Below are 26,989 nucleotides of genomic sequence, written 5' to 3' on the forward strand. Positions count from 1 at the left end.
CAGTCATCAGTCGTTGGGCGCACATCACTATTACACGTAATAAGATGCGCCAAAGGTCTTCAGGCCTGGACCTAAAAAACGATCAGCTGATGATTATTTCATGGGCTGATCGTTCTCTCTGTTACACAGAGCAATAATCGTCCGAATTAGCCTGATTCAGCCGATTATCGCTCAGTGGAATAGGGCCCTTAGTGTCGGATTGGTTGGGCCTAGCCTGATTGTCCAAGTTGGGGGCTTCTGAGCACAATAATAAGTTGGTAGACAATACACGACTGTTTGTAGGTAAAATTAACCATGTAAAACTTAAATCTGATTAAATCTGTTCATGACTTACAATGCTGGAGTACATCTCTCCCTCATGTGTTTCCTGTTTATTCCTGGGTGGTGTCTGTGGGAGATATCCCATAATTCTCTGTTCCTCCTCCATAAGAGCCTGCAGCTGAGATCTATGGCGGGCCTGGCAAGTTTTTTAAAAAAAAGAGAACAAGAATAGAAATAAGTAGATGTTTTTAATGATCTATATAGACACATCACACTGGATTGGATTATTTTCCCTTATGAAATTATGTAAGTGAATAATAGGTCAGATTGAGGACAGTGCTTCTTTTTAGTACCGTCACAAGGGTACCAACTGAATGGACCTTGTGTCCTGTCCTTGTGTTCATGTTTCATCAATAATTAAAGTGTGAGTAAATGATCTCTCTGTAGAACTAAGGAACAGTAGATAATCAATAATAAAGAAGATAATGGATAAGAAGCTCTAAGAAAATGAATCCTTATGTGTGTTAGAGAATGCTCAGGGTGCGTTCACACTGAGGAATCCATGCAGAGAAGTTCCCGCGGATTCCGTCGCTCACCCCCACACACTCCCGCTCCCATCTCCGCCCATCCCATAGACTCCATTCTATGGTCAGGTGGATTCCGCTGTCTGCCCAAAGAATGGACATGTCAATTTTTTAAAAAAGACTCTGGGGAAAGATTTATGATGCCGTATCTAAGGCTAGCAAAACTTATTGACAGAGAAGCTGAAAAGAATGATGTATCACTTAACACTGATTCAGAGATACCCTCCTGAATAGCAAGTCCTCTCCATTATGTGCACATGCTCAGTAGTCCATGATATTCATGAGCACCATCTCCCTGCCCACCACCTGCTGATTGGCAGTTGTCTGCCTATATATACTGTATACATACTGTGTATAGGCAGTCTGCTGTCAATCAGCCTTTGTAGCATAAACCCAGTAACAGATTCCCTTTAAATCCAGTCCTGAATGTAGATCATTGTATTGTGTAGATATTCCAATACATCTAAAATTTAAAATGAAGCTTCTTCGCAACATGGCTTAAGTTCAATTTTCCTAACATTTTGTGTATACAGCTCATAAGCTGACATATGAATATCCATGGTAACAAACTATATAAAAACCTTGTGTAGTCTGATGCTATAGTCCTTTCCATCTGTCCCTAATGACAATAGCAAGAAGCAGGAGACAGAAAAAAGTTTGGCTGCAGGATCAGACTACAAATTGTTTGTAGTCTGCTACCATGGAGATACAATGATCTGCTGTAGATATAAAATGAATGATTTTTTTTTATTTTAATAAATTTCTTTTTTTATTTTTTTTTTAATTTAAGATGAACTGGGACAGTATAAAATAAATTCATTGTAACATGAATGTAGCTTGAATTTTGCCATGATAAATCTTTTTTGCATGGTGGTTGACTGTTCTGCCCTATTCCCATCGTGCCCTTCTTATTATGTCTTATTACCAGCTTTCTATGTGTTCTTTGCATTTCCTGCAGAACTTGCTCCAACACAGAATTACTGAGGCGTGTCATGAGAGAGAGCTGTGCAGCCCTGCAATGAGAGAATATGGGAATGAGGTACAAGTTTACACAGTTAGACAATACCACAAAATTAAATCTGTTTTCATATGTGCTGCATAGTATACATTTATTTATCACAGAGGCCTATGGGTAATGTATGCATGGCACATACTAGAAATATAGGGGGAGATTTATCAAACATGGTGTAAAGTGAAACTGGCTCAGTTGCCCCTAGCAACCAATCAGATTCCACCTTTCATTTTCCAAACAATTTGTGAGGAATGAAAAGTGGAATATGATTGGTTGCTAGGGGCAACTGAGCCAGTTTCACTTTACACCATGTTTGATAACTCTCCCCCATATAGTTCTAAATTAAAAAAAAAATCAATCTTTAATGTTAAAACTATTATGGAACTTTGCTAGTGGCAATTTATTAATAAAACTGATTAGTATGTAATTTTATAATTTTTTTAAGCAAATATCCTAAAAAAATCTAAGAAACTTAGAGTAAAGCTTTCAGATCAACTGATTTCAGAAAGTTATATAGATTTGTAATTTACTTCTATTTAAAAATCTCAGGTCTTCCAGTACTTATCAGCTGCTGTATGTCCTGCAGGAAGTTGTTTTCTTTTCAGTCTGACACAGTGCTCTCTGCTGGCATCTCTGGCCGAGATAGGAACTGTCCAGAGCAGGAGAGGTTTTCTATGGGGTTTTACTGCCGCTCGGGACAGTTCCTGCCTTGGACAGAGGTGGCAGCAGAGAGCACTGTGTCAAATGCATTGAAGCTACCCTCCCTGCATCATAAGCAGAATACAGGTATCATCTCTACAGCCAGTATTCTCTGAATACAGTTAGTAGACAGTAGTAAGCTCTCTGCACGTGGACCAAATCACATTTTCTGCCTCGCCCAATACTTGGAATTGCTTTCTAGTATTTTCGTATTTTTAACCTTGGTCATTTAATTTTTTACGGTAATATCTTTTTATTTATTATAAATCTGTAATGGTCAAACCTCGATACACAATGCCATCCTGCTAGAGGTTTTAATTATTAATGTTTGTTCTGACCACTAATGTTCATGCAATTGTCAAGAATCTCTAATTCTTTAAATAAGTTATAATCACAGTCCCGGCAGCTTTTCAAATAGAATCTATATGCTTTCCTCCTTTCCAGCTTGTAGTCCATGCCATGAGTCACTTACCTCAGCTTATTATGTAATTCACTCCCCACCTGCCTAAGCATATCACGTATATGGGGGGGACTGAGTCCATGTTGTTCTCGAAGCCTGCAGAGCATTGCTCCACCTCGCTGTGCATCCCGCGCTGCTCCAGGGAAAAGATCCTGCGTAGCCTCCCACATGGTGTCCGCAATGTTCTGAGTGGCAGACAGAAAAGATTCTTTATGCTGGAAGATGGATTTACACTTAGCAATAATTTTGTAAGTTCATTTCATAAGCAATCATTTTGTGAGTTCACTTTATTAGCAATAATTTTGTAAGTTCATTTTAGTGTTAGTTGTTTAACATTGACAATACGATCAAATACATTAGAAAATGGCAACATAAATACTATGGCTACACTCACAGGAATGTTCCTCAGATAATTGTAATAATTTTTAAAAACCTTTCATTATTGGTAAATTGCAAAACTGCAATCTACAGGATAAGGCAGGATAAAAATGTGCTGGACATTAACCCCTTTATCTCCACAGCCACTTTTGGCTTTAAGTACTGAGGGCTATTTTTCACATTTCACCAGTCCCCTTTTCTATGTCAGCATTATTTGGTAAAGGACCTTTCTATCTTTTAGGATATTATATGGCTCTGACATTGAGCAGCACATTTTTGAAATTTTACACACAGTATCAGCAGGGACAATCAGATACATTAACAGGAGCGACAATTAGTTACAGTAAAAGGAGCCAAGATCAAGTAAACTAACAGCGGTGACAATCATATAAACTAACTAGCGCTATTAGGTACAGCAACAGGGGACAGGGACAAATATCAGGTACAGTAATGGGCAATTATAGGCACAGTAATAGAGGATAGGGGGCGATCAGAGTATTAAGAGGACCTGCACCTATCTTCAGATTGGAGGCGTTCCGGCCTGGCCGCCTTAAGAGGTCGGGAAGCTGAAAACGGCCAAATCCAAGAAGTTATGCAATTTGTGTAACTTCAATTGATTTTAATGGGAGTGGTACAAATGGAATACTCCTTTGAGCTACACTGTTTCAGTATCTCCCAAAGTAGCCTATGAGCTACGCCATTTGTGCTACACCCTTTATATTAAATGGGATGTACACAAAAAACCTGTAACTTACAAGATTAGTCAGTTTCCGGCTTCCCGACCACCTCCAGTGGCCGCAAACAGGCTGCAGGTGGCCCAGGAGCCCTTGATCTGAAGATAGGTGTGGAACCTGCATGTAGGGATGTTCCATATGGGTTTACCCCTTTAATTATTCATTATGTTCGGTAACTCTGAGTTTTAAAGAAGAAAATGTCACACCAAAATAAAAGTATAGAACCTTAAAAAGTACATACCTGCAATTCCCTGTCCACTGCTCGAGAGAGTTCATAAGAGACTGTCTCAAGAAGCCTCTGAGCAGGACCTGAAGGAGACAGCCAGCTGCCTGCTTCCAGGAGACGTGGTAATAACTGAAGTAAATAAAAGCAAAGGAAGTAGAATTAGGGCTGCCATTTCAATACATTTTTTAAAATTTGCATAGTTTTGTTATATGATCCAAGTGGTGACAAGGTGATGTTAATTCTGTCACTGATGTTATTGAGCTCCTGAGAGTCCCCTGGATGGTGCACAGCTATTCTAGGGGGCAGAACCAGAGCTGGGTTGTTTGTTATTTTTCAAGCACAGACTCACAGGTGCACCGCACTGGCTTACTCTATTTTCTGCACATAGTAGCTAAGTCCCGCCCCCACTTCCAGTGTTCTGTCCTGGTTTCTCTGTTACTAGAGATGGATTTCCCCTAACAGGCAGTGAACAACAAATTGCAGAGAGGTGGGACACTTAGTGGCCAAGACTTTACAACTTTAACTGGGGTTTAGAGTAATTTTTGGTGATGATAAATCTCAAGAGTCAATGCGACAACATGCAGCTATTAGACATCACATACTGGCATGGTTTCACCTGCTACACAATGATTGGAATATGCTCCTGCCAGAGGTGGGAACCTGGGAACAGAAGGCTTCAGCCATCTTCTGCTCCCCTGACAACCCTTTTAACAAGTGATCCATCATCTGTCTCCAATTTTGCTCTACATCTTCAAGTCACAAAGAACTTTTCACTTTTACAGAGCAACAGAATTTTATGGAGCATCAACTGGGCAAAAAATGGTATCCAATTATCAAGATACATGACGCGCTGGTTACCAAAGAACCAGGAAGCTCAATCTTAAAGCCAATGTACCACTTTGGTTACTCAAAATTCTTTTTTAGACTACCTGGGTGGCGCTGGCGCGTGCATGACATTGGCATGGTCCATTTTTGAAAATTCCACCGGGTTCCTGCAATCTGCGCCAGTTTTTTAATGTGCACTTCAGCCAGCTGCCCCCAATGTACTGATAGCCCCTACCCTTGGTGACGCACCTCCATCAGAATCATCAAGTCGGGCCGCATGACCCAGGGGAGGGGATATCAGTATACTGAGGGTGCTGGACCAACCTCCAGTGCATAGAGCAGGCTGAAGTGCATATAAAAAAACAGCGCAGATCACAGGAACTGGGCTACATTTTAAAAAATTTACCATACCACCGCGATGTACACGCCAGCACTGACCAGGTAGTCTAAAAATTTTTTTTTATAAAATTGAATTAAATGCCATTTTCAAGCATTTAAAACACCTGCATTTGTCAGCTGTTTCTGCTTTTTATTCCAAAACGACGACTCACCAAGCAAAATATGCAAATCAGGCTATGTATGCAGATTTTAGAAAGGTCAGAATTACTGTGCCTGGGATATTATACTATTATATCTGCTTTTTGCTAATTACCTTAACGCACAGTTTCCCCTAAGTGTAAAACTAAAATCACTAGCGTAACACATAAGGGAAAGAATTCCACTTTGTTGCCCTGATGAATGTAAGGTTGTCATGATATTAAAAATGAATATGACATTTTACCACATTTACTCCATCAATTTAGTCATTTTGTTATTGCTGCGCATTGACATTTTACATCAGCTGTGAATGTGCATATAAAATGGCACGCATCTTCTAATTGCCACACTCACAGCTCGACAGTTCTTGGCATCTCTCAGGAGCTGTCTTGCACATATGATGTCTTCTTGTACAGTTTCCAGGTCACAGGAGCGTAGAGCATTAATGTGATCATGTATCATCATGGACAGGGTTTGTAGCATCTATTGATTCAAAGAGAGTATGAGAAATTGGTAAGACGATATAATAAGCATAGAGGATGGTAATAAGAAGCATACTGTACCTGTTCTGCGCTGCTTGTCACACCCTGTTGAAGCCGGAGTGCTCTTTGGTCAGAGACAGCCAATGTCTGAGAGTTTCGAAGGAGACAGCTATGTATCTGTGAGAACAGACATTATATTGTCATATATCATTAAATAATATATACATACATACAAAAAAATACTCTGTATAACACACAAAGATAAATACAAATGACTGCCCCTAGTAAGACAATTAAAAATATGACCATTTGTATCTATGTTAAAGAGAAACAAACAGGTTAGAAGAATATTCTGCTGTTGTGTTCCTATAGCGCAGGCTGAGTACTAATTTACCTATTAAAGGCATTTGTTGTACAAATACGCCCAATTTTTTAGGTTTATGTGTCCTATCTCAGGGTAGCATAAACTAGTGACAGAGAAGCTGAACAGGATGATGTATCACTTACATTGTTCTGTGCAGCTGATTCAGAGATATCCTCCTGAATAACATGGACAATAAGTAGCGCTTTCGATTATGTGCATGAGCCCAATAGTCCTGGATATTCACGAGCAGCCGAAACTCCGCCCACCAGTTTTTGATTGGCAGTTGTCTATCCATGCTGTGTATAGGCAGTCAACTGTCAATCAGCAGCTAGACGGTGGGGGAGGGATACCATTCTCCTGCATATTAGGAGAACAGCTGAACAAAATTATGTAAGTAGTACATTGTTCTGTGCATTTCTGATGAAGGGGGTGATACTGTCTGATGAAGAGGGTGGTGGACACCCAAAAAGCATCACACCTATGCAATAAAGAAAGCTTTTAATCTCAAGAGAGACCAGCAGCGTCTTCTTCCAAACTGAGGAGTTCGGAGCTGGGCTTTCAAATAGGGTTTTGACCCAATGCAGGATCCATCATCTTGTCCAGTAAAGTTTTGATTTGGGATAATTGTCATCCAGCTTGCAGTTGGTGGGTTAAGAAACCACATTCTATTGGTGGAACAATAGACTGTGGGATCCCCTATTGACGTATTTTGGATAATTTTCTAGGCATGCTCTGTGGCCTTTTTTCTTTCACACACACTTCCTTTGAACACCAATTTTACAGATAAAGGTCGAATTTGTATTTGTCGGTTACCTTCCTCCAGGCACTTTCAGCTCTCTCAGGGTGTCTCTGGTATGCCTGGCAAATGTCACCAACAGGAAAGGACATAAAGCGCAGGGTCTTATTTCTGTGTGATATCAGAGAGAAATTACGTGAAACACAGATCAAAAGTAGAAGCATAAAAGTGAGCGACATTATTATGTTTTTAACTCACTTCTCAAGGGCTCGAGCTACATCCATAAATCCGGAAGCTGAAACAGCGTTCCTGTCCCAAAGAACAGACCTGAAAGCAAAGTAATGGAAGGGACTTATCACAAACAGCATTAGATGTACATGTGCAGCAGAAAAGTATAGCTCCATGCTGTTCTCATATGGGCATGTTATTGTCTAACATAGGGAAGATCTTTACAGACATTTACAGAAGCTGGGAGAAATTGATTGCTCTTGCTGTTTTTCTTTTAGACTTTATTGTATGTTCTTATGAGTGCTGGCGGATGACAAAGAACATTTCAAGCACATTATGCATATTAAGTATGGGTGAGATGTGCAGCCATTTTCTTGTTCTCCGGGCTTGTGCATGTTAAGTATTTAGTTACAATGGAAGGGCTTGAAGTAGGTTTCAAGCAGCAGCTCAGACCAGGAAGCGGCGGCCGGAGGGGCGAACAAGGCGGCGCGATCTGTGACCTGGCGGAACCAGGGAGGTAAGTGACTGGCGGCCTCTATTTCCACCCCTTCCCCAGCCATACAATAAAATTAACCCCAGCCCGGAGTACCCCTTTAAGTCTGGTTTTACATGTAGCATTTTGGTGAGTATTTAGTCAATATTTAGTCAGTTTTTTTTAGCCAAATACTGGAGTGGGGGTGGCAAAGAGAAAAACTTTAATGGAAAGATTGCACCTTTTTTGTGTTTTTGACACACTCCTGGTCACTCCCAAAACACTGATCAATATCCAACCAAAATACATCACATTCTTCTCCTGTGGAGCACCAAAATTTAGTGAACATCAGGTACATACCCAGGGGCATAGCTAGGGGTTCAGCCTGGGGGGGGGGGGGCGAGTGAGTCTGAGTGGGCCCCCAACCAACCTTACCCATAGGGAACCTCAGCAGGTGACAAGGCTTTCTGAATAATAAAGGGAATATTCTTCTACATTACTCATAATGGATAAGGATAAAGAGCAGTGTAAGAAGCTTCTGTACATTTCACATATAGAACCACAAAAAAATTTAAAGTGCTTAAGATTAGAAAAATATAGCTGCCTTCTTCCACAGACAGCACCACTCTTGTCCTCAGTTTGTGTGTGGTATTCGACTGAAGTGAATAGTGCCAAGCTGTCATACCACACACAACCTAAGAGCAGGGGTGGCGCTGTTTTGGAAGAAAGCAACTATGTTTTTTTTTCTTAATTCTGGAGAACCCTTTTAACCAGATTATCTTTGCCTAAAAATAATAGTGGTAATAGGTAATATGTTTTTAGACATTAAGGCTATGTTCACACTGCGTATGAGTCCGGCCGCATTTCGTACGCCGGCGTACATGTGCGGCTGAAACTACGGGCGTGGGAAAAATCGACATGAGCCGGATGCGTACGAACTGCGAACATACGCCCGTAGTACAGTTATGCTTCCCTAGCTTGTTTCGAAGCGATCTGAAACAGGTCATGCACTTGGAAATCTTTGCCCAGCCCAATAAAACTCACAGAACCTTTTGGATCGAAAAATCAAGTTCAATTTGGCTGAAATAAGTACTTTGTACGGGACCGCATGGAAATCCACGGCCGTGAGTTGGAACATTTCCGTCCTCAAACAATGGTCTTGTATATTTTTCACGGTGCCGTATACAATCCGGCCGTAAGCTCATACGTAGTGTGTACTGTGCGGGCGTATATCGTATACTTTCAAGCGAACGCATCAACCTCAAAACTACGTGCAGAAACATACGCAGTGTGAACATAGCCTCAAAGGGGTGAGCTGGTTGTGATCATACATGTACAATCCAAGATATGTGATGAGCTGCTAGATATCCATTTCCTATCTATCTATCTATCTATCTATCTATCTATCTATCTATCTATCTATCTATCACATTACAGGAGGAGATATAAGATATGTCCTTCATGCACCAGCATCTTCTCAGCCCCGCCCCCTCATGACATCACCACAGGTCCTTCATCCATAAGAATCCTCTCCAGTTCTCAGCCCCGCCCCCTTATGATGTCACCACAGGTCCTTCCTCATCGCTCTGCAGGCTGTCTGCAAAAGAAACAGCTTTTGCAGACAGCATTAAGCCTCTGAGACCTCAGTGGGCCCCTGCCAGTGTGGGCCCATGAGCCACTGCCCCCCCTGCACCCCCCAAATTCCGCTTATGTACATACCATTTCATTATAAAGTACACTTTGGACAATCTGTTAATGTTGAAAGGTTTTTTCCTGAAAACAATGGCGCGGCTAGAGGGTTGTAACAATCAACAAACAATAGTAAATTCCCCCCAATGTCTGAGCCCACCTATTGAGGTGGACTTCAAGACTTGGCTCATACATCCATGTATAATACTATTGACCTAGTCCTGAAATCTAAATCAAAATGTACATCCAAGTCTCCATGCATTACATGCAGAATTAAATGCAGATTATGGTGTGGACCTTACCCAATGCATTGCAATAGACAAAATCCATGGCTTTTCCGCAACAGAAGACAGATTCATTGCGAAGACTCTTACACATACAGACACATACATACACACACACCAAGCATTTAAGCACTTAGACCTGTGCATGCAGGCATTGGCTGGTGGCAGGTTCACCCCCCCCCCCCTTACCTGCACTGCCCTATTTATAATGATGGCCGGACCATAAGAACAATGTTGCACTTTGCCCCTTTGCCATTTTGTCTCGCACCCCCTCCTGATAGTATGTAAGCTCATGCATGCGAGCAGGGCTCTCACTCCTCATGTATGGATAATTATATGTATATCTTTGTAATGTCTATTGTATGTACCCCCAGAATTGTAAAGTGCTGCGGAATCTGTTGGCGCTATATAAATAAAAATTATTATTATATATGCCAAGTGCATAATATAATAGACTTTAATGGATGAGTTAAAAACTGCGCAAATTGTTAAAATGCCAAAGACAAAAAACTGGACTATACAGCACAACAAAAGTTAGGGTAGATGAGTGTGGGTAGAATCACAAATAAGTAGATCAGTGACAGTGGTGATTACACCTGATTTTCTGAAAGCCTTTATATCTGTGTAGGAATTTAATCACAATGAATCACAAAAACAAAAAGGCTTGGTACTCTGGTAAAAAAAAAAAATCCTGGTTTTGTCCCTTCTGTATTCCTACCTGCCCAATCTGTCCTTATCTCACCCTATTCTCACCCTTACCCATAACACAATGCCCGTTTTTTTACTACATCCCCTGATCATCCTCTATTAATATAATATCTATAGGGGTGAAACAGGTTGGGATAAAAAAAGTGTGTTTCTGGGGTTCATACCCAGCAGTGTATTGTAGTATCTTTACAGGCCTTGTGTTATGGGTTACGGTGAGAACGGAGTTAGACGGACAGATTGGGCAGGAATTTTTCTTTTACTTACATATTAATAACCATTTTGTTTTTGTGATTCAGTTCCTTCAAAGACATAAAGGGCTTTAATTTTTAATGCATATCCATTACAGTTATAAATTTTATCTGGCTTTTTCCAAAATGCACTAATTGGCATTCAGAGTTTTTACCATACTTATCAGCTGCTATATGTCCTGCAGGAAATGTTGTTTTCTTTTCAGTCTGACACAGGGCTCTCTGCTGCCACTCTGTCCAAGACAGGAACTGTCTAGAGTTTTTTTTATGGGGATTTGCTAGTGCTCTTGACAGTTCCTGTCTCAGACAGAGGTGGCAGCAGAGAGCACTGTGTCAGACTGAAAAGAAAATACCACTTCCTGCGGGACATACAGCAGCTGATAAGTATAGAAGACATGAGATTTTTAAATAGAAATAAATTACAAACCTATATAACTTTCTGAAACCACTTGATTTGAAATAAAAAGATTTTTGCTGGACAACCCCTTTAATGTAGGTTTTTGTATGTCCTTTTATGAATAAAAACCCACTAGTGGATAATATTACTACTTTTCACATTCCCTTTCACAGCAGCGTAAGGCAGTCAGTGTAATAGTAATACAAGGCATGATTGCTGTGTACTCACCGCAGTGTACTATTTATCTGCAAGGTTTTTCCTAGCATCTTGGCACCAATGTCAGACATGGCATTACCACTGATATCCAACTCTTGAAGAGACGTGTTACTCCCCAGGGCATTTAGAACAATACAAGTGCGAGACTTTAAACGAGAGTCTGCGAGAGACAGAGACTGGAGGCACTAAGAGAAAAAGAGAGGAAACCTGTCAGGATTTAAAGGCTCCCATATCTTTTATATTATTGTGATATTAAATACTGTAAAAACAAGGGAGACCTTCCTGAAGCAAGTTTACAAATCTACAAAGCTGCACAATATTTCACCGTTAAGTTATATAACGCTAAACCAGTATTCCAAACATTAGCTTACTGGGCATCTTACACTCTGCTGGGTTCTGCTGCTTTAGCTAGTTGTGCAGCAGAAATGATTGAGGTAATATGCATAGCTGCGTTCTCTATAGGAGTCGGATTTACACACTGCACAATTGATTTACACGCTTTGCAGTCAGTGCAATATTTCCATTCTCACTCTGGGAGCCCATCCACACAGTAGAAGGAAAAGCACAATTATCTCCTTATCTAGAATTTCATCTGTCACCTCCATTCCGATCACAGATTTCACATCAAAGGGCGATGAACCATATATTACAGTATTACCTCAGGACCAGTGGCGTAGCTACCATAGAGGCAGGGTAGGCAGTTGCTATGGGGCCCGTGCAGGAGGGGGGGCCCGGGGAAGAAGGTAAGAGTGTTTGTCCTTATGCTTAATCCCTTATGTACTGCAGTGTGTAAGTGACCCAATGTTTACTTACTTGCTGCAACACAAAAAAAGGATTAAGAAGCAGAAGACAGAGATCTCTGCTTCACTGCACTGATAACCTCTGACCTCTGTTTTCCATCTGGCAATCAAGTAGGAAAGGAAAGTATGCAGAGCTCTGTGCATAGGTCAGGGGTTATCAGCGCACCAGCAGTAAACCATATATATATATATATATATATATATATATATATATATATATATATACACGCAGTGCTTTGTGTTGTGCGTAGGGGAGGGGGGCCCCTTAAAATTTTTTGCTATGGGGCCCCGTGAATCCTAGCTATGCCCCCTGCTCAGGACCTCAGAAAAAGAATTATTACATGATCCTCTGAGCCGGACTGTCACTAAGGTTGGGATCACACTGCACTTTTGCAGTCCGTTTACTGTATCCGATTTTTCCTTTCAACCACATTTTTGTGTAAAAGAAAAAAAAAACGCATCTATTATTTTTTTTTAATGAAAGCCAAAGTAAAAACGGATCCAAATTTTTTACTTTATTTTTTTCTCATAAAACGTATATAGTAAACGGTGGAAACCCAGCCTAACACAACATCAACATTTGATCACTTGACCGCAGAACACCGTTCTTTCAGTGGTGTGTAATTTTTATTTTTAAATATTTATGTTCTACCATAACATAATAATAATAATAATAATAATAATAATAATAATAATAATAATAATAATAATAATAATTCATCCATCAGTTTTATCTTAAAGGGAATTTCAGCAACTAAATTCTTTGTGGCAGCAAATATTTTTGCGTAATTAAAAGCTACAATTTTCTCTATTAATTATTCTCCATTTTTACTCAATCTCTGGTTGCCGTCATTTAATAGGAACTTTGATTTGTTTACTTTCTGGGATTAAAAATATGCCCTAGTCATGTGATGGACACACTGGTACCTGGTTCTTTTGGGTAAGTCTTACACAAATATTGTAATACCTGTATTGTGGCTGTAAAATGGTCCAACAGCAGATGTAAAGACTAGAGATCAACGAACCGGGTTCGGGTTCGAGTCCATCCGAACCCGAACGATCGGCAATTGATTAGCTGGGGCTGCTGAACTTGGATAAAGCTCTAAGGTTGTCTGGAAAACATGGATACAGCCAATGACTATATCCATGATTTCCACATAGCCTTAGGGCTTTATCCAAGTTCAGCAGCCACCGCTAATCAAATGCCAAAAGTTCGGGTTCGGATGGACTCGAGCATGCTCCAGGTTCCCTCATCTCTAGTAAAGACCTAATCTAGTGGTATGGAAGATCTAGGTTATATCTTTGCTCAGATCATTAGACCTTGGATCTGTGGTTGTAATATGGGCACTTATATTATTTTTGTCTGAAACATGCCTTGCTGAATAGTTGTCAGAGCTCTACAGATTTTTTGCAATTAATTAAGATTAAAATTGTTTTATTATGACTCTTATAATGATCTTATTTTTTCACCTATGGGGTTGTTTGGGGTGGCACTTTCATGATCTCTAGTTTTTATTAGTACCATATTTGTGTAGATTGGACATTTTGATTGCTCTTTATTCTTTTTTTTCTGCTAAATTATGTAACAAAAAAAAAAATCAGCAATCCTGGCACTTTTCTGCTTTTTTCATTTATGCTGTTCACTATGCAAGACCAATATTGTTATATTTTAATAGATGGGACAATTACACACACTGCCTTTTATAATATGTTTAAATATTTTTATGTATTTTAATTGTATAATGGTAAAAGGAGGAATTTTAACTTTTATTGGGGGGTGGGGTTTTGGCATATGTACAAAAAAAAAATAATTCTATATTTTTTTATACTTTTTAAGTCCACCTGGGGGAATATTACCTGCAATCATTGAATTGCATATACTGATCAATGCTATGCCATTACATAGCATTGATCAGTGTTATTGTTGCTCTTCACATAGAGCCTGCCTGTGGCAAAAGAGCACTGATTGGACAATACAGAGGTAAGGAGAACTCCTCTGGAGATCACGGAAAACAATCAGGACCCCTGCAATAACACTGCGGGGGTTCCCATTCGTTAGGTGACAGGATAGATAGATTAGAGATATACAGAGAGATGAAACAACAGTGTCTCCTTTACCCTATACTGCTCAGAAGAGGAGAGAAGAGGAGGAGAAAAACTGGATAGAGGGAAACACAAGATGCCATACTGTGTATACTAATTTTAAATCTGTCAATTTATCTCTGATACATATTTTTATTTAATACTCACACAGTCTTCATCCTGAAGAACATTTACAATTCTTTGAAGAACCTCCTCTAGGACCCTATGTGCAAGGTTACAGAACATAGCAGTCTTTCATTAACAAATGCAGGGAATACTCACACAATACAACTTTACTTTGTGAAACAACAACAATTTCCTAGTGACGGTTCCCATATGACATGGATCTGCCATTTTTATGTAGTATTTTTCTATAATGAGGAACAATTCAGCTTTACATATAGAAGGTCCTTTTACCACAATGCAATAATGCTATCTAAAGAAAGCCCAGCATACATTATTCTTATATTACTGATATATTCCCAATAGACTATGACAGGAAAATATTTAATCGCAAATTAGCCCCCAGAGGGTTTTTACTTCTACACATTGGGCCATAATTGTTTTTGCAACAGTCCTGGGAGTATTTTTTAAGTTTATTTATTTATCTTTTAACAGAAATAATTCCCAAAAGCAGGTCTTCTCTCACATTATAAGACACTGTCTTGTGGAAGTAGATGTGAACAGGCAACTGTACTGTACATCCTTGTGTGGTGTCAAAGTGATCATTGGAAAGATGTCAGTTTTCTGTAGTTTTCCACACCATAACCTAAATTTATACTATGAGAAGAATATGTTTAGGAAAAAGGGTGGGGCTTAGCCTGCTTTGTCTTCGAGGTAGTAGAAGCCTCATCCTACTGCTCTGACTGCAGAGGGGTAGCTATCATAGAGGCAGAGCAGGAAGCTGCTATGGGGCCCATGCTGGAGGGGAGCCCGTGGATGCACAGAGAAGATAAGAACCATCTTGCGTTCTTCTGCTTAACCCATTATGTACTGCAGTGTGTAAGTGACCCAATGTTCCCCGGGTGATCGCTGGATCGTTCGGGCAGCCCATAGAAGATAGCGGCGGTTGCATGGAGCGACGGCAGCATATCGCTGCTATCTAGATCGTTGGTCTTTCAACATGTTAAAAGACAACGATCAGCCAACATCGTGCATGTCGGCTGATCATTGTTGTCTATTAAACAAGACGATTATCGGCCATAACTGCCGATATTGGATAGATTCGGCCGATAATCGCTTTGTGTAATAGGGCCTTAAGTGAAGTTTGTGTCACATAATGCATTACATAAGGAGTTTAGCAGAAAGTAGTTAGCTCCTGCACCTATGTATTTAACCATAAGGGCTCCTAATGGGCTCTTATAGGTAAATACAGTGGACTGACAGAGCAAGAAGTCATTGGCTCTGCCCTGCTCTGCCAGTCACTCTTGCGGCCACTGTGGCCACATCACCAGGCCTATATATATATATATATATATATATGCACTGGTTTGTGTTGTGTGTAGGGGAGGAGGGGCACGTTCAGTTTTTTTTCCCTATGGAGCCCCATGAATCCTAGCAATGGCCCCGTCTGACTGCAATTGATGTCAAGGAGACCTACACCTGATCTTTTTAGCCATGCCTTGCACTCTTTTTAACATTTCTGGCAAATCATTGAGAATAGGAGAGGTATAAAGGTCCCCAACCGTAGGTCAGACCATAACTAAAAATCCACTGCAGGCAGGGGGGTGCGGGAACATAATTAAGAATGTATACTTACCCGTCCCATGCCCCTCATAGCACCCCATCACCGCTCCCAGGCCATTGCCGGCCTCCTCTGGCTCCCACTCCTTCAACGTTACAACCTGGGCTCAGGAAAGACCACTCAGCCAGTCAGTGACTGTGATGTACCAGGAAGCCAGGAGAGAATGAAGTCTGGCGGCTGTGATGCAGCACTACAGGGGCACGGGGACAGGTAAGTATACATCCTTTATTATGTTCCTGCATCCCCCTGTCTGCAGTGGATTTTTAGTTTTCGGCCAGACTTCTCCTTTAAGTATAAAATCTTGTAAAACCCGAGTTCTATACTCCAATAAATTCTCACCGTGACTTAACTGAGAAGTTTCTGCCAATAGAAAGATGTTTCAGATGTCTACTTCTGCCCAGAGCGGGGACAAGGGAGAGTAGGTGAGAGTCTAATCCTAATAGAACACAATAAACAAATCAAAGGTGAAGATTAGGACTTAAAGGAAATGTTTCATCTACATTTTATTTTATTTTTTAATGTACTGTGTGTGAACTACTTCAAATAACAGCCACTGTTGGTGCAATAACGGCCGCAAATAAATGACATTAACTTTATTTTGATGTCCGTCGCAAACAAAAGCCATTATTAATACACTATGGGGCAGATTTATCAAAAGGTGTAATATATACACTGGTGTAAACTGCCCACAACAACCAATCACAGCTCCTCTTTTATTTTACCAGAACTGAAAGCTGAGCTCTGATTGGATGATGTGGGCAGTTTACACCCAGTATATTTTATACCCTTTGATAAATCTCAGCTGACAGGCCACTCAGCCAATCACTGGCCGCGGCGGTCCTGGCCAGTGATTAGCTGAGTGGCCTGTCAGCTCAGACAGGCTGCTCTGAAGCTGACGCACACGGGACCCGGGGAGAAGAAGACCGCAAGAGGAGCCCTGCAGCCTTGATAGGTAATGTATATCGCCAGCCGCCGGCCACGCACCACTATAACACGTAGCAATGCGCGGTCAGCGCTTGATAATTATAGGTTCAAACCAGTGGTGTTGCTACCATAGAGGCAGGGAAGGCGGTTGCTATGGGGCCCGTGGAGGGAGGAGGCCCAGGGAAGATAAGAGCCTCCTGTGTCCTTTTGCTTAACCCCTTATCTACTGCAGTGTGTAAGTGACCCAGTGTTCTCTTACATGCTGCAACACAAAAAAGGGTTAATATAAGCTCAAGACAATTAGCTCTCTGATAACCTCTGAGCTCCTGCAGAAGTCAGGGGTTATCAGTGCAGGAGTAGCAGGAAAGAGCTAATTGTCTCCTGCATTAACCCTTTGTTTGTGTTACAGCATGTAAGAGAACACTGGGTCACTTACACACTGCAGTAAATAAAGGGTTAAGCAGAAGGTAGTCTGCTCCTGCACCTATGTATATAACCATGAGGCTCCTAATACGCTGTTATAGTTACATACAGTGGATAGACAGAACAAGCAGACATTGGCTTTCTCCTCTGGCAGTCACTGTTGTGGCTGCACGCAGGATTCTGCCTCTGGCCACAAGAGAATTTTTTTTGCCGAATATATATATATATATATATATATATATATATGGGAGGGGGGCCCCATACAGTTTTTTGCTATGGGGCCCCATGAATCCTAGCTACACCCCTGGTTCAAACCTATATCAACAATCAGCGGATGATCGCTGTCATCGGCTGATTGTTGTATTTATTACACAGAGTGATAATCGGCTGAATCGGGCCCATTCGGCCGATTATCTTTCCGTGTAATAGTACCCTTAGACAATAGGTCATCTTCTGAATTCAATGCAACATCAAAGCATATCTTTCTCACCATTATCAGATATGTTCAGACTCCCAACACTGCTGATTGGAGGGAAAAGTTCCTGTAACATCTGTGCACCTGCAGATCGCAGCTAATAAAATAGTGGAAAAAAAACACAACGTAAACATTTCCCTATAAAACATAAAATAAAATCTAAATCATGCAACCTTTTTAATTAGGCAGATAAGCCATTGATGTGTCTGGATAACTACTGAAAACCCCTTTGGAAGCAGCAGAGATGACACCAAGATGATTTAGAACATCCAAAAATCTTAAGCTTAAGGGAGAACATTTAAAAAAAATAATAATATTATGCAAAACCAATTGGAATAGAAAATCTGTGTTTAGAAATTATGTAGTGTTGCTTAGAAAAATCATGTAAATTTTTACCTCACAACTGCTTAAGTCAATGTGAACATCCTGCAGGTGAGTGTTGGAACACAGCCCCTGAAGCATGGCTCTGCATCAAATAAAGAGATTTAGCGCATGCATTAACAAAATATATATATTTTTTTTAGTCTTTTACATTTTGCACAGTAATTTCCAAAAGTGATATGAACTAACTATTTAAAGAGAAACGTTCACTAGTTTCACTCTGCCTGAAGCACAGGCAGCATGCAATACTGACAGGCTCCCTTAGCACAATGACCTGTGATTCACTGATTATTTCAGAGTAATCATAGATGTAACTTCAGCTGAGAACAGGGCTCTAATGATGCGTTTACACAGAGAGATTTATCTGACAGATTTTGGAAGCCAAAGCCAGCATTGGATTTAAAAGAGAAGACAGGACCTGTTTATAGTCTGTCCCTGGCTTTGGCTTCCAAAATCTGTCAGATAAATCTCTCTGTGTAAACGCACCATTAGTCATTGGGACAATCCCTGAACCTCATATAAATAGATCTCTTCCTATACCCAAATAGGTAGGGATCTGTCAATCTGGACCCAAAGACCACCCTGGTGACTAATGGTCCGTTTACACGAAGCAATAATTCGCCCAATCGATCATTTAACGATTTTGAAGCAACGATTTGTTTTTTATAACGATCAGCGTTTAGACGAAGAGATAAATCGTTAGAAAAATCATTATTGCGTTATTGGAGCCTGTCAGTTTTTCATGCTGCCTGTGGTTTGAACGGCATGAAAATAGTAACGTTCCTTCACTGGTAAAATTGACCATACACAACAAATCAGTCAAACTTTGCCATTCACCTCAATAGTTCTGGGGGCACTTTGGTTCCACTTAATGATACATGAGAGAGTGATAATGAGCTGCCAAAAAATTTCTCGACCGATGGCAGTGTCTCTGGTGTTCTCCTGTCAGAAGGGAAATCAGATTGGACATTATGGTTAAATATTCCAATGTTAAAAGTCATTTTTATAGCTGATGAATTTAAACAAACAATGCAAAACGTACTGCAGAAGATTTAGGTTATGCTCACAAACTGTAAAATAAAAACAAATTACAACAGTAAAATAGGTTAAAAAAACTGAGACATTTCAAATGTAATAATGTGCTACATTATATTGTGTTCAAAACCAGTCGTCTATGCACCCAATGTAGAAAAAAATTATTATAATAAAAAAAAAATAAATAAATAAAATAATAATAATAATAATAATAATAATAATAATAATAATAATAATAATAATAATATATATATATATATATATATATATATATATATATATATATATAAATTTTCTCCATAGGCATTTGTTTTAATTTGAGCTTGTCAAACATGACTACCCCAAATTAAGCAAAAACAATGTCACACTCTCAAAGCATAATGAGTGATCCATGATTTCCTAATAGTATTCTATGAGATACTGTGGAACACCAAGTACACTCACCGATGCGATAGAGAATTTTTAGAGAGGTCAAGATGTGAGAGACAGGAGCAGCAACCAAGAGCTAATGCACCAAAAATCTAAAGCAAGAGAAAGCATAGCTGCAATATCCTCAAAGTCATTTAAATAAATAAAATTTGCATATGTCTGTAGTACAAGTGAATATTGGAAACTTTGTAATATATCTTATCAGACAAAAATGCTTCTATCTTCTATAATTAAATATTTTCACTCTCTGCTAAACTGTTATCCACTCTCAAAATTAGCTTAGCAACAACTTTTGTTTACTGGTTACGACTTGTGATCTGATTGCTGAGCTAGCTACAAGCCTATGAAGGGGAGGAGGGAGGAGGAAGATGGGAGGGGGAGTGTAGAGAGAAAAAGTGAACTTGAATACAACTTGCAGAGCAGAAATATGTTAGAAAATGCCATATACAAGATTAATAATGACCAGATATAGTCATATACATACACCAGCTGGTCCTGAAAAGTCACCTAAAACGACGGGTACACTTTAAGACTATGTTCACACAACGTCTTTTTTAGGCAATAAAACTACATTTTTTTTTACATAATGTGTTAATAAGGATCATAAAAAATACATTGTCTGCCATAGTTTCTTAGGTATTCCATTCATCCCTACACAACTGATTCTCAGCCCCATCATGCACCACTAAAATCCTACTACACCCACACTTGGATCTCTATATATTGTTTTTGCTCTCTTACAGTGTCCACAGCACAGTCTGTTCCTGAGAGATCCAAATAAACCAAGGAATTTGGATGAGACAAGAAAGTATAAAGTGCCTAGAAAACAGAGATTTAGTGGTTATTAAGCACTGGGATACAGAGGGAAAATGAGATTTTTATGATGTGTTATCTGAATGGTAAGTAACTGTAGGGATTATACTGAATTTTATGTCACATCTATGTAAATATTTAGGATGGGAAATCATGCAGGGGAAAGTATAAAAATATAAAAATAATAAAGAAAATATTAGAGATAATTCAGTGAATGCTTATGAAATGATGTATGTAAACAGGTAACCCCAATGGCCACTATATATAAAACTCTAGACTTGGCTCCTCTTTTCACATTCTGTCTTGTAGTGCCTGTTGGACATATAAGTCAGAGAAATAGGATCTGTCACACAGACTCTAATGTTAAAAAACATATACGCCGTGGTACACATTTTGGGTTTGGGGGGGATTTATCAAGACCGGCGTACTTTTACACTGATCTTAAATTAGGCCCTGACCTCTTTTCCCCAGCTGAATTTTCCCTGCGATGCCTCATCCCCGTCTTGCCACGCCCACCTGAGCCCCCTCTGCCCGCCCATCGGAGCCTTCCCAGAGGATACAGTAGGCATACGCCAGGGAGAAAAGGCAAACCTGCGTCTTCTCTCTGACATATGCCCCTGCCAGACCCTTCATAAATGTCCCCCTATGTTTTCTATGAACCACTAGAATGGAGACTAAAATCACACTCTTTTGGCCACTTACTAAGCATAATGGGGGTGTGTGGATACAAGGGCACCAAAATTTTGTAAAGAAAACTGGGCGCAATCACATATGATACCTATGGTTGAAAACTGGATACATTTCAATCTTCATTACCTAAAATAATTATTGTACTAGTTTGGTCTCCATGGCTCCTGACAGAGAATTCTCCTTCTACAGAGGGAGAATTCTCTGCCTGTGGCTATTGGGGCTCTGCGAAGTGATCGCAAAGCCCTCATGGTAGCCATGGAAACCGGAAGTCTCAGGCTTCTGGTTTCCTGGCCACGGAGGCCGATGGGGGGAGGGAGGAAAGCAGGGCGCGCGGCCGTGCGCTCTGCCCCCTCCCCTCTCTCTCCCCTGCTGCTGTCACAAGATTGTGACGGCGGCAGGGGACAGAGGAGAGGGCTCAGGCTTCTGGTTTCCTGGCCATGGAGGCCGATGGGGGGAGGGAGGAAAGCAGGGCGCGTGGCCGTGCGCTCTGCCCCCTCTCCTCTCTCCCCTGCTGCTGTCACAAGATTGAGACGGCGGCAGGGGACAGAGGAGAGGGGGCAGACTTAGGGACATCAGCCTATGGGATCATTATGATCCCATAAGCTGATGTCCAAACACGACCTGGGCATTGAGGAATCAATGACCCGAGGTCGTGAAAGGGTTAAGGATGTAATATACCTTGAATTCTAAATCCTTCTTACATACCTACATGGTAGTGTTGTATATGCCAGGTTCACAAGCTTTCTCCAGTTTTATCCCATATTTTAACATTTCAGCTATGTTCCCACTGCGGGATCATAGTGTGAGAAGGAGGTCATCTCGTAATATTGACGGCCACAAATAATAGTCATAGGGCTGGGCGATTAATCGAATTAATTCGATTAATCGTCCAGAACGTTGAAATCGATTTGATTTTTTGTGAAAATCGTAAATTCGATTTTCACAAAAAATCATTTCGGGCTGCGGTGCCGGGGAGGAGCTGAGAGAAGGGGGGTTGCGGTGCAGGCCGGCGGGAGAGCCGTAGAGGGGCGTTGTGGGTGTGCGGGGAGAAGATGCTGGGTGGCCAGGCTGGAGAGGGGCGGTGCAGTGCCGGCGGCCTCCAGCCACTGACAGCGCCGCCGCTGATCTGCCCCCGCCCCTTCCACTGAGCGTCCCACTCCCCTCCCGGCCAGATATGGAGGTCCCGGGTCTGTGGAGGAGGAGGAGGCCGCAGGGACTACAGTAGGTGGTGATCGCGGCGCTGCTCGTCCTGGAGCTATACAGCGGGATCGGGGGGCTCGGTGCAGACCCCCGTTCCCGCTGTATAGCTCCGTGACCCGCAGCTATGCGATCACCACCTACTGTAGTCCCTGCGGCCTCCTCCTCCACAGACCCGGGACCTCCATATCTGGCCGGGAGGGGAGCGTGTGTGTGGAGGTGAGAGGAGGAGGAGATGTATGTGCCCTCCTGCTCCAATCACCTCCAGCTGCACCAGTCACCCCCCAGTCCCCTCAGTGTCCCCCCAATCCCCTCATTGTTCCCTCAGTGTCCCCCCCCAGTCCCCTTCAGTGTCCTCCCCCAGTCCCCTTCAGTGTCCCCCCCCAGTCCCCTTCAGTGTCCCCCCCCAGTCCCCTTCAGTGTCCCCCCGTCCCCTCATTGTTCCCTCAGTGTCCCCCCCGTCCCCTTCAGTGTGTCCCCCCCAGTCCCCTTCAGTGTCCCCCCCGTCCCCTCATTGTTCCCTCAGTGTCCCCCCCGTCCCCTTCAGTGTGTCCCCCCCAGTCCCCTTCAGTGTCCCCCCAGTCCCCTTCAGTGTCCCCCCGTCCCCTCATTGTTCCCTCAGTGTCCCCCCCGTCCCCTTCAGTGTGTCCCCCCCAGTCCCCTTCAGTGTCCCCCCCCAGTCCTCTTCAGTGTGTCCCCCCCAGTCCCCTCATTGTTCCCTCAGTGTCCCCCCCAATCCCCTCAGTGTTCCCTCAGTGTCCCCCCCAGTCCCCTCAGTGTCCCCCCAGTCCCCTCAGTGTCCCCCCAGTCCCCTCAGTGTCCCCCCAGTCCCCTCAGTGTCCCCTCAGTGTCCCCCCCAGTCCCCTTTAGTGTCCCCCATTGTCCCTCCAGTCCCCCAGTGTCACCCCAGTCCCCTTTAGTGTCACCCCAGTCCCCTTTAGTGTCCCCCAGTCCCCTTTAGTGTCACCCCAGTCCCCTTTAGTGTCCCCCAGTGTCACCCCAGTCCCCTTTAGTGTCCCCCAGTGTCACCCCAGTCCCCTTTAGTGTCCCCCATTGTCCCTCCAGTCCCCCAGGGTCACCCCAGTCCCCTTTAGTGTCCCCCAGTCCCCTTTAGTGTCCCCCAGTGTCACCCCAGTCCCCTTTAGTGTCCCCCAGTCCCCTTTAGTGTCCCCCAGTGTCACCCCAGTCCCCTTTAGTGTCCCCCAGTCCCCTTTAGTGTCCCCCAGTGTCACCCCAGTCCCCTTTAGTGTCCCCCAGTCCCCTTTAGTGTCCCCCAGTGTCACCCCAGTCCCCTTTAGTGTCCCCCAGTCCCCTTTAGTGTCCCCCAGTGTCACCCCAGTCCCCTTTAGTGTCCCCCAGTCCCCTTTAGTGTCACCCCAGTCCCCTTCAGTTTTACCCCAGTCACCCCTCATCTATACCTGTACTACTACACCCCTTATCCACTATACCTCCACACCTACACCCCCTATCCACTATACCTCCACTACTACACCCTACGTAGATGGAGGCACAAACATGATTTCCTATACTATATGGGGCCTCTGTTACACTGGAAATCAATACAGTTGTTGTCTAAAATATTAAAATAGTATCTGATGCTGCAGGGAGAAAATGTTCTGTTTATTTAGCAAAAAAGGAAAAAAAATCGAGATTTAAATCGAGAATCGTCAAAAAATTTTAAAAAAATCGAGATTTTATTTTTTGCCCATATCGCCCAGCCCTAAATAGTCATGATCATTATTCGCTGTTGTGATTATAAAGAGAGGGCCGCCTTTCCCAGCTATGTTCCCGAAGTTGGAACATAGCCTAAAAGAACGTGTGATATGGGTCATGTAGTTGGTAGAACCCCCATTAATGTCTATTACATAAAGGTCTAAAGGTGTCCGCCAAAGTTGTCTGGCATTGGCTTACCCAATGGCGAATGTTTATGTGCTTGAGGAGGTTGCGAATAATAGCTGTCAGCTATGTATGGCCAGCAGCTTCTGAAAGTGTACAGCCACCTTAAGTGCTGGTGTAAAATAAAAGATGACTGTACATACCATGTTTCTCTGAAAATAAGCCCTACCCCAAAAATAAGACTTAGCTTCACTTTGCAGGCTTGAAATATAAGCCCTACTACAAGAAGAAGAACTACAGGGGGAAGAACAGTATATAGTATGGGGGAAGAACTACACAGGGGGAGGGAAGTATACAATTTGAGGCCAAATAACAGCCATTATGTTATATTTTAAAAGATGGCCGTAAAAAATAGCCAAAAAAGACGCTATAACTCTTAAACAGCAGTTCTTTAAATATAGATGATACGTATGTAAGTAAAAGACAAATACTGATGAGATATTGCAGTACCAATAAAATTAGTTTATACTTGTGGATATAATAAAAATACAAATGAGCAAACAAGAATGTTGTAGTGGATGTGATGAGATGTATCCAGCTTTTATAGTGTGACACATAGAAACAGGCTGTAGAATATTGTAAGGGTGCATAGATACAGTATGTTATTAGATACAAGTATGGAATGATCTTCATGCAGATAAGGTGCGGATACAGTAGAGAATTACACTGGAAATAACAAGTTAGGTGAGGGTTATAAATGCATGCTGATATCTGGGTGGTGTTGTTAGGGGTCAGTCTCACATTGGTCTCCTCGCTCCCGAGAAGTCCAGGGTTCTTACTGAGGGTCAGTGAGTGCAACGAGGAGGAGAAAAGAGCATTCTGGCAGAGAGACTGACACAGAGAGAGTGCTCCTACAGAAAGAAAGCCCAACAATAATACACGGACATGTAGAGCATTGCACATGCCAGGTTATCACACACATACAGTGCCACAATCGCCCAGTTTCTCACAAACAGGCAAGCACAGTAACACAATATAACAAAGTGCCACAGTGACGTGCAGACATATCTGACATTATTGTACCTCTAGCCGTGATGTTTGTTTTGCTTAGATTGAGGCTCCGAAGTCCGGCATGAAAATACAGGAATTGCTGGGAGAGAGCAGAGATTCCTGAAAATACCAAGAGGTTGTGTAAGTAATGTTTGTATAGATGAGAATCTTTACATATTTCCAGGAGCACCAACAATTTTTTGCCCTCCTCTCCTCTTACAGGAGTAAAAAGAGTCATGATCCTCCGTTCATTATGATCATAGAGAATGGGAGCCATATGCAGATTAATACAACTAGAGATGAATGAATCTGTCTATACGTCTCCCAGTTTCCCAGGACTGCATCCAGCTTTTCCTGGCACCTGGGGAGGAGCGGCAGAGAGAGCGGAACAGAGTTGAAAGGCAGCCGCCTGATAAGCCGCTCGCCGATAAACTAAGGGCTCATCTCTAAATACAGCCCATTGTTATATGAGTCTGACTTCAGCTTCCCTCTTTTTTCTTGTGGACTCCTAGGCACTAGGTTGGGCTGCCTCTGTCGCATATATGCCCTTGGTAGTCAGTCTGAGCTTATGGGATTTCTATCGTTATGGGCAATGTTAGGCAGTTATTTGGCAGGAAAAGTATTTGTACTTAAAGGGGTTTTCCAGAGCTACAAAAACATGGCCACTTTTCCCCCACTCTTGTCTCCAGATTGGGTGGGGTTTCAAACTCAGTTCTATTGAAGTAAATGGAGCTTAATTGCAAACCACACCTTAACTGGAGACAAGAGAGTGGGAAAAGTGGCCATGTTTATGTAGCGCTGGATAACCCCTTTAAGGTTGAGTGATCAGATAACTTTATGCCATACGCTAGAGGGGGCAGGCCCAGCAAAGCCGCTCTCCATTCCAAGAACAATAGGATTCAGAGGTTAGAGTGAATGTACCATCAAGTACATTGACCGCATAGGGATGCCAGTGCCACGGCGCTGATCTATTCCTGAGCATCGGCCCGGCCTGAAGCACAGGAAGCGGGCCAGCATGCTCCCAATCTGACGAAACCCCGACTCCTTTACAATCAATGGAGCCATGTCACAGAGAGGAGGGGGTTTTGTCACACTGGGGGAAGATGGGTCCTCCACTGGTGCGTCAGGCTGGTCCGCCGCTCGGGAAAGGACTGGAAGCAGGCCGTGGTTTAAAAAAAGGACCACGCCACTGGCTTCCCCCTGCCGGTCTATTCTTATAAAAAGATAAAAGCAATGTACCTGATGGTACATTCACTTTAAGTATTTATGTTGGAAATATAAAAAAAAAAATCTCTTCAATTTATATTATAATATAGTTTGGTAATATAGTTATTTATTTGTTACATAGGAGATAAAACTAACCAACCTGGATTACTAATGCCCAGTGACACACATACACACAGAACATACTGTAGAAGATGAATTACCTCGATCCTCCAGCGGGTTGTGTGACAGGTTCAACGAATGCAAAGAGGACGCTGCATTATCTGACAAAACAGAGGCCAAGCGGAGAGCAAAATCACTGCAGGAGAGAGAGGGACAGAGAGAGGAGGAACGGAGAGAGAGGGAG

The 26,989-nt window shown here is 42.2% G+C and overlaps 1 protein-coding gene and 1 long non-coding RNA gene across 7 annotated transcripts in view; one reads left to right on the forward strand and one right to left on the reverse strand.

The window, feature by feature from the left end:
• CARMIL3 (capping protein regulator and myosin 1 linker 3) overlaps positions 1-26,989 on the reverse strand; it is a 71,835-nt gene that overhangs the window by 9,822 nt on the left and 35,024 nt on the right. For 5 of the 6 annotated variants that reach the window (XR_011362117.1, XM_069961628.1, XM_069961627.1 and 2 more), the window contains exons 11-29: positions 26,847-26,941; positions 25,453-25,539; positions 25,171-25,280; positions 20,575-20,652; positions 19,849-19,925; positions 19,207-19,311; positions 18,385-18,454; positions 18,004-18,085; positions 16,506-16,602; positions 14,591-14,645; positions 11,553-11,725; positions 7,557-7,625; positions 7,376-7,469; positions 6,280-6,375; positions 6,071-6,199; positions 4,370-4,483; positions 3,029-3,231; positions 1,771-1,858; positions 335-457 (exon numbers count right to left, since the gene is read on the reverse strand). Coding sequence is in view for 5 of the 6 variants with exons in the window: in XM_069961628.1 (XP_069817729.1) it covers positions 335-457; positions 1,771-1,858; positions 3,029-3,231; positions 4,370-4,483; positions 6,071-6,199; positions 6,280-6,375; positions 7,376-7,469; positions 7,557-7,625; positions 11,553-11,725; positions 14,591-14,645; positions 16,506-16,602; positions 18,004-18,085; positions 18,385-18,454; positions 19,207-19,311; positions 19,849-19,925; positions 20,575-20,652; positions 25,171-25,280; positions 25,453-25,539; positions 26,847-26,941 (1,945 nt within the window). In the remaining variant the exon portion in view is untranslated. The remainder of the gene's footprint in view (positions 1-334; positions 458-1,770; positions 1,859-3,028; positions 3,232-4,369; positions 4,484-6,070; positions 6,200-6,279; positions 6,376-7,375; positions 7,470-7,556; positions 7,626-11,552; positions 11,726-14,590; positions 14,646-16,505; positions 16,603-18,003; positions 18,086-18,384; positions 18,455-19,206; positions 19,312-19,848; positions 19,926-20,574; positions 20,653-25,170; positions 25,281-25,452; positions 25,540-26,846; positions 26,942-26,989) is intronic. The other variant, XM_069961626.1, reaches the window with a different exon arrangement.
• LOC138785562 (uncharacterized) overlaps positions 1-26,989 on the forward strand; it is a 29,675-nt gene that overhangs the window by 1,726 nt on the left and 960 nt on the right. Inside the window, exons 2-4 of the long non-coding RNA XR_011362118.1 lie at positions 1,804-1,884; positions 20,577-20,732; positions 25,481-25,560. This is a non-coding gene — a long non-coding RNA (uncharacterized lncRNA). The remainder of the gene's footprint in view (positions 1-1,803; positions 1,885-20,576; positions 20,733-25,480; positions 25,561-26,989) is intronic.

Source organism: Dendropsophus ebraccatus, chromosome 3 (assembly GCF_027789765.1).
Source record: "Dendropsophus ebraccatus isolate aDenEbr1 chromosome 3, aDenEbr1.pat, whole genome shotgun sequence".
Taxonomy (NCBI): domain Eukaryota; kingdom Metazoa; phylum Chordata; class Amphibia; order Anura; family Hylidae; genus Dendropsophus; species Dendropsophus ebraccatus.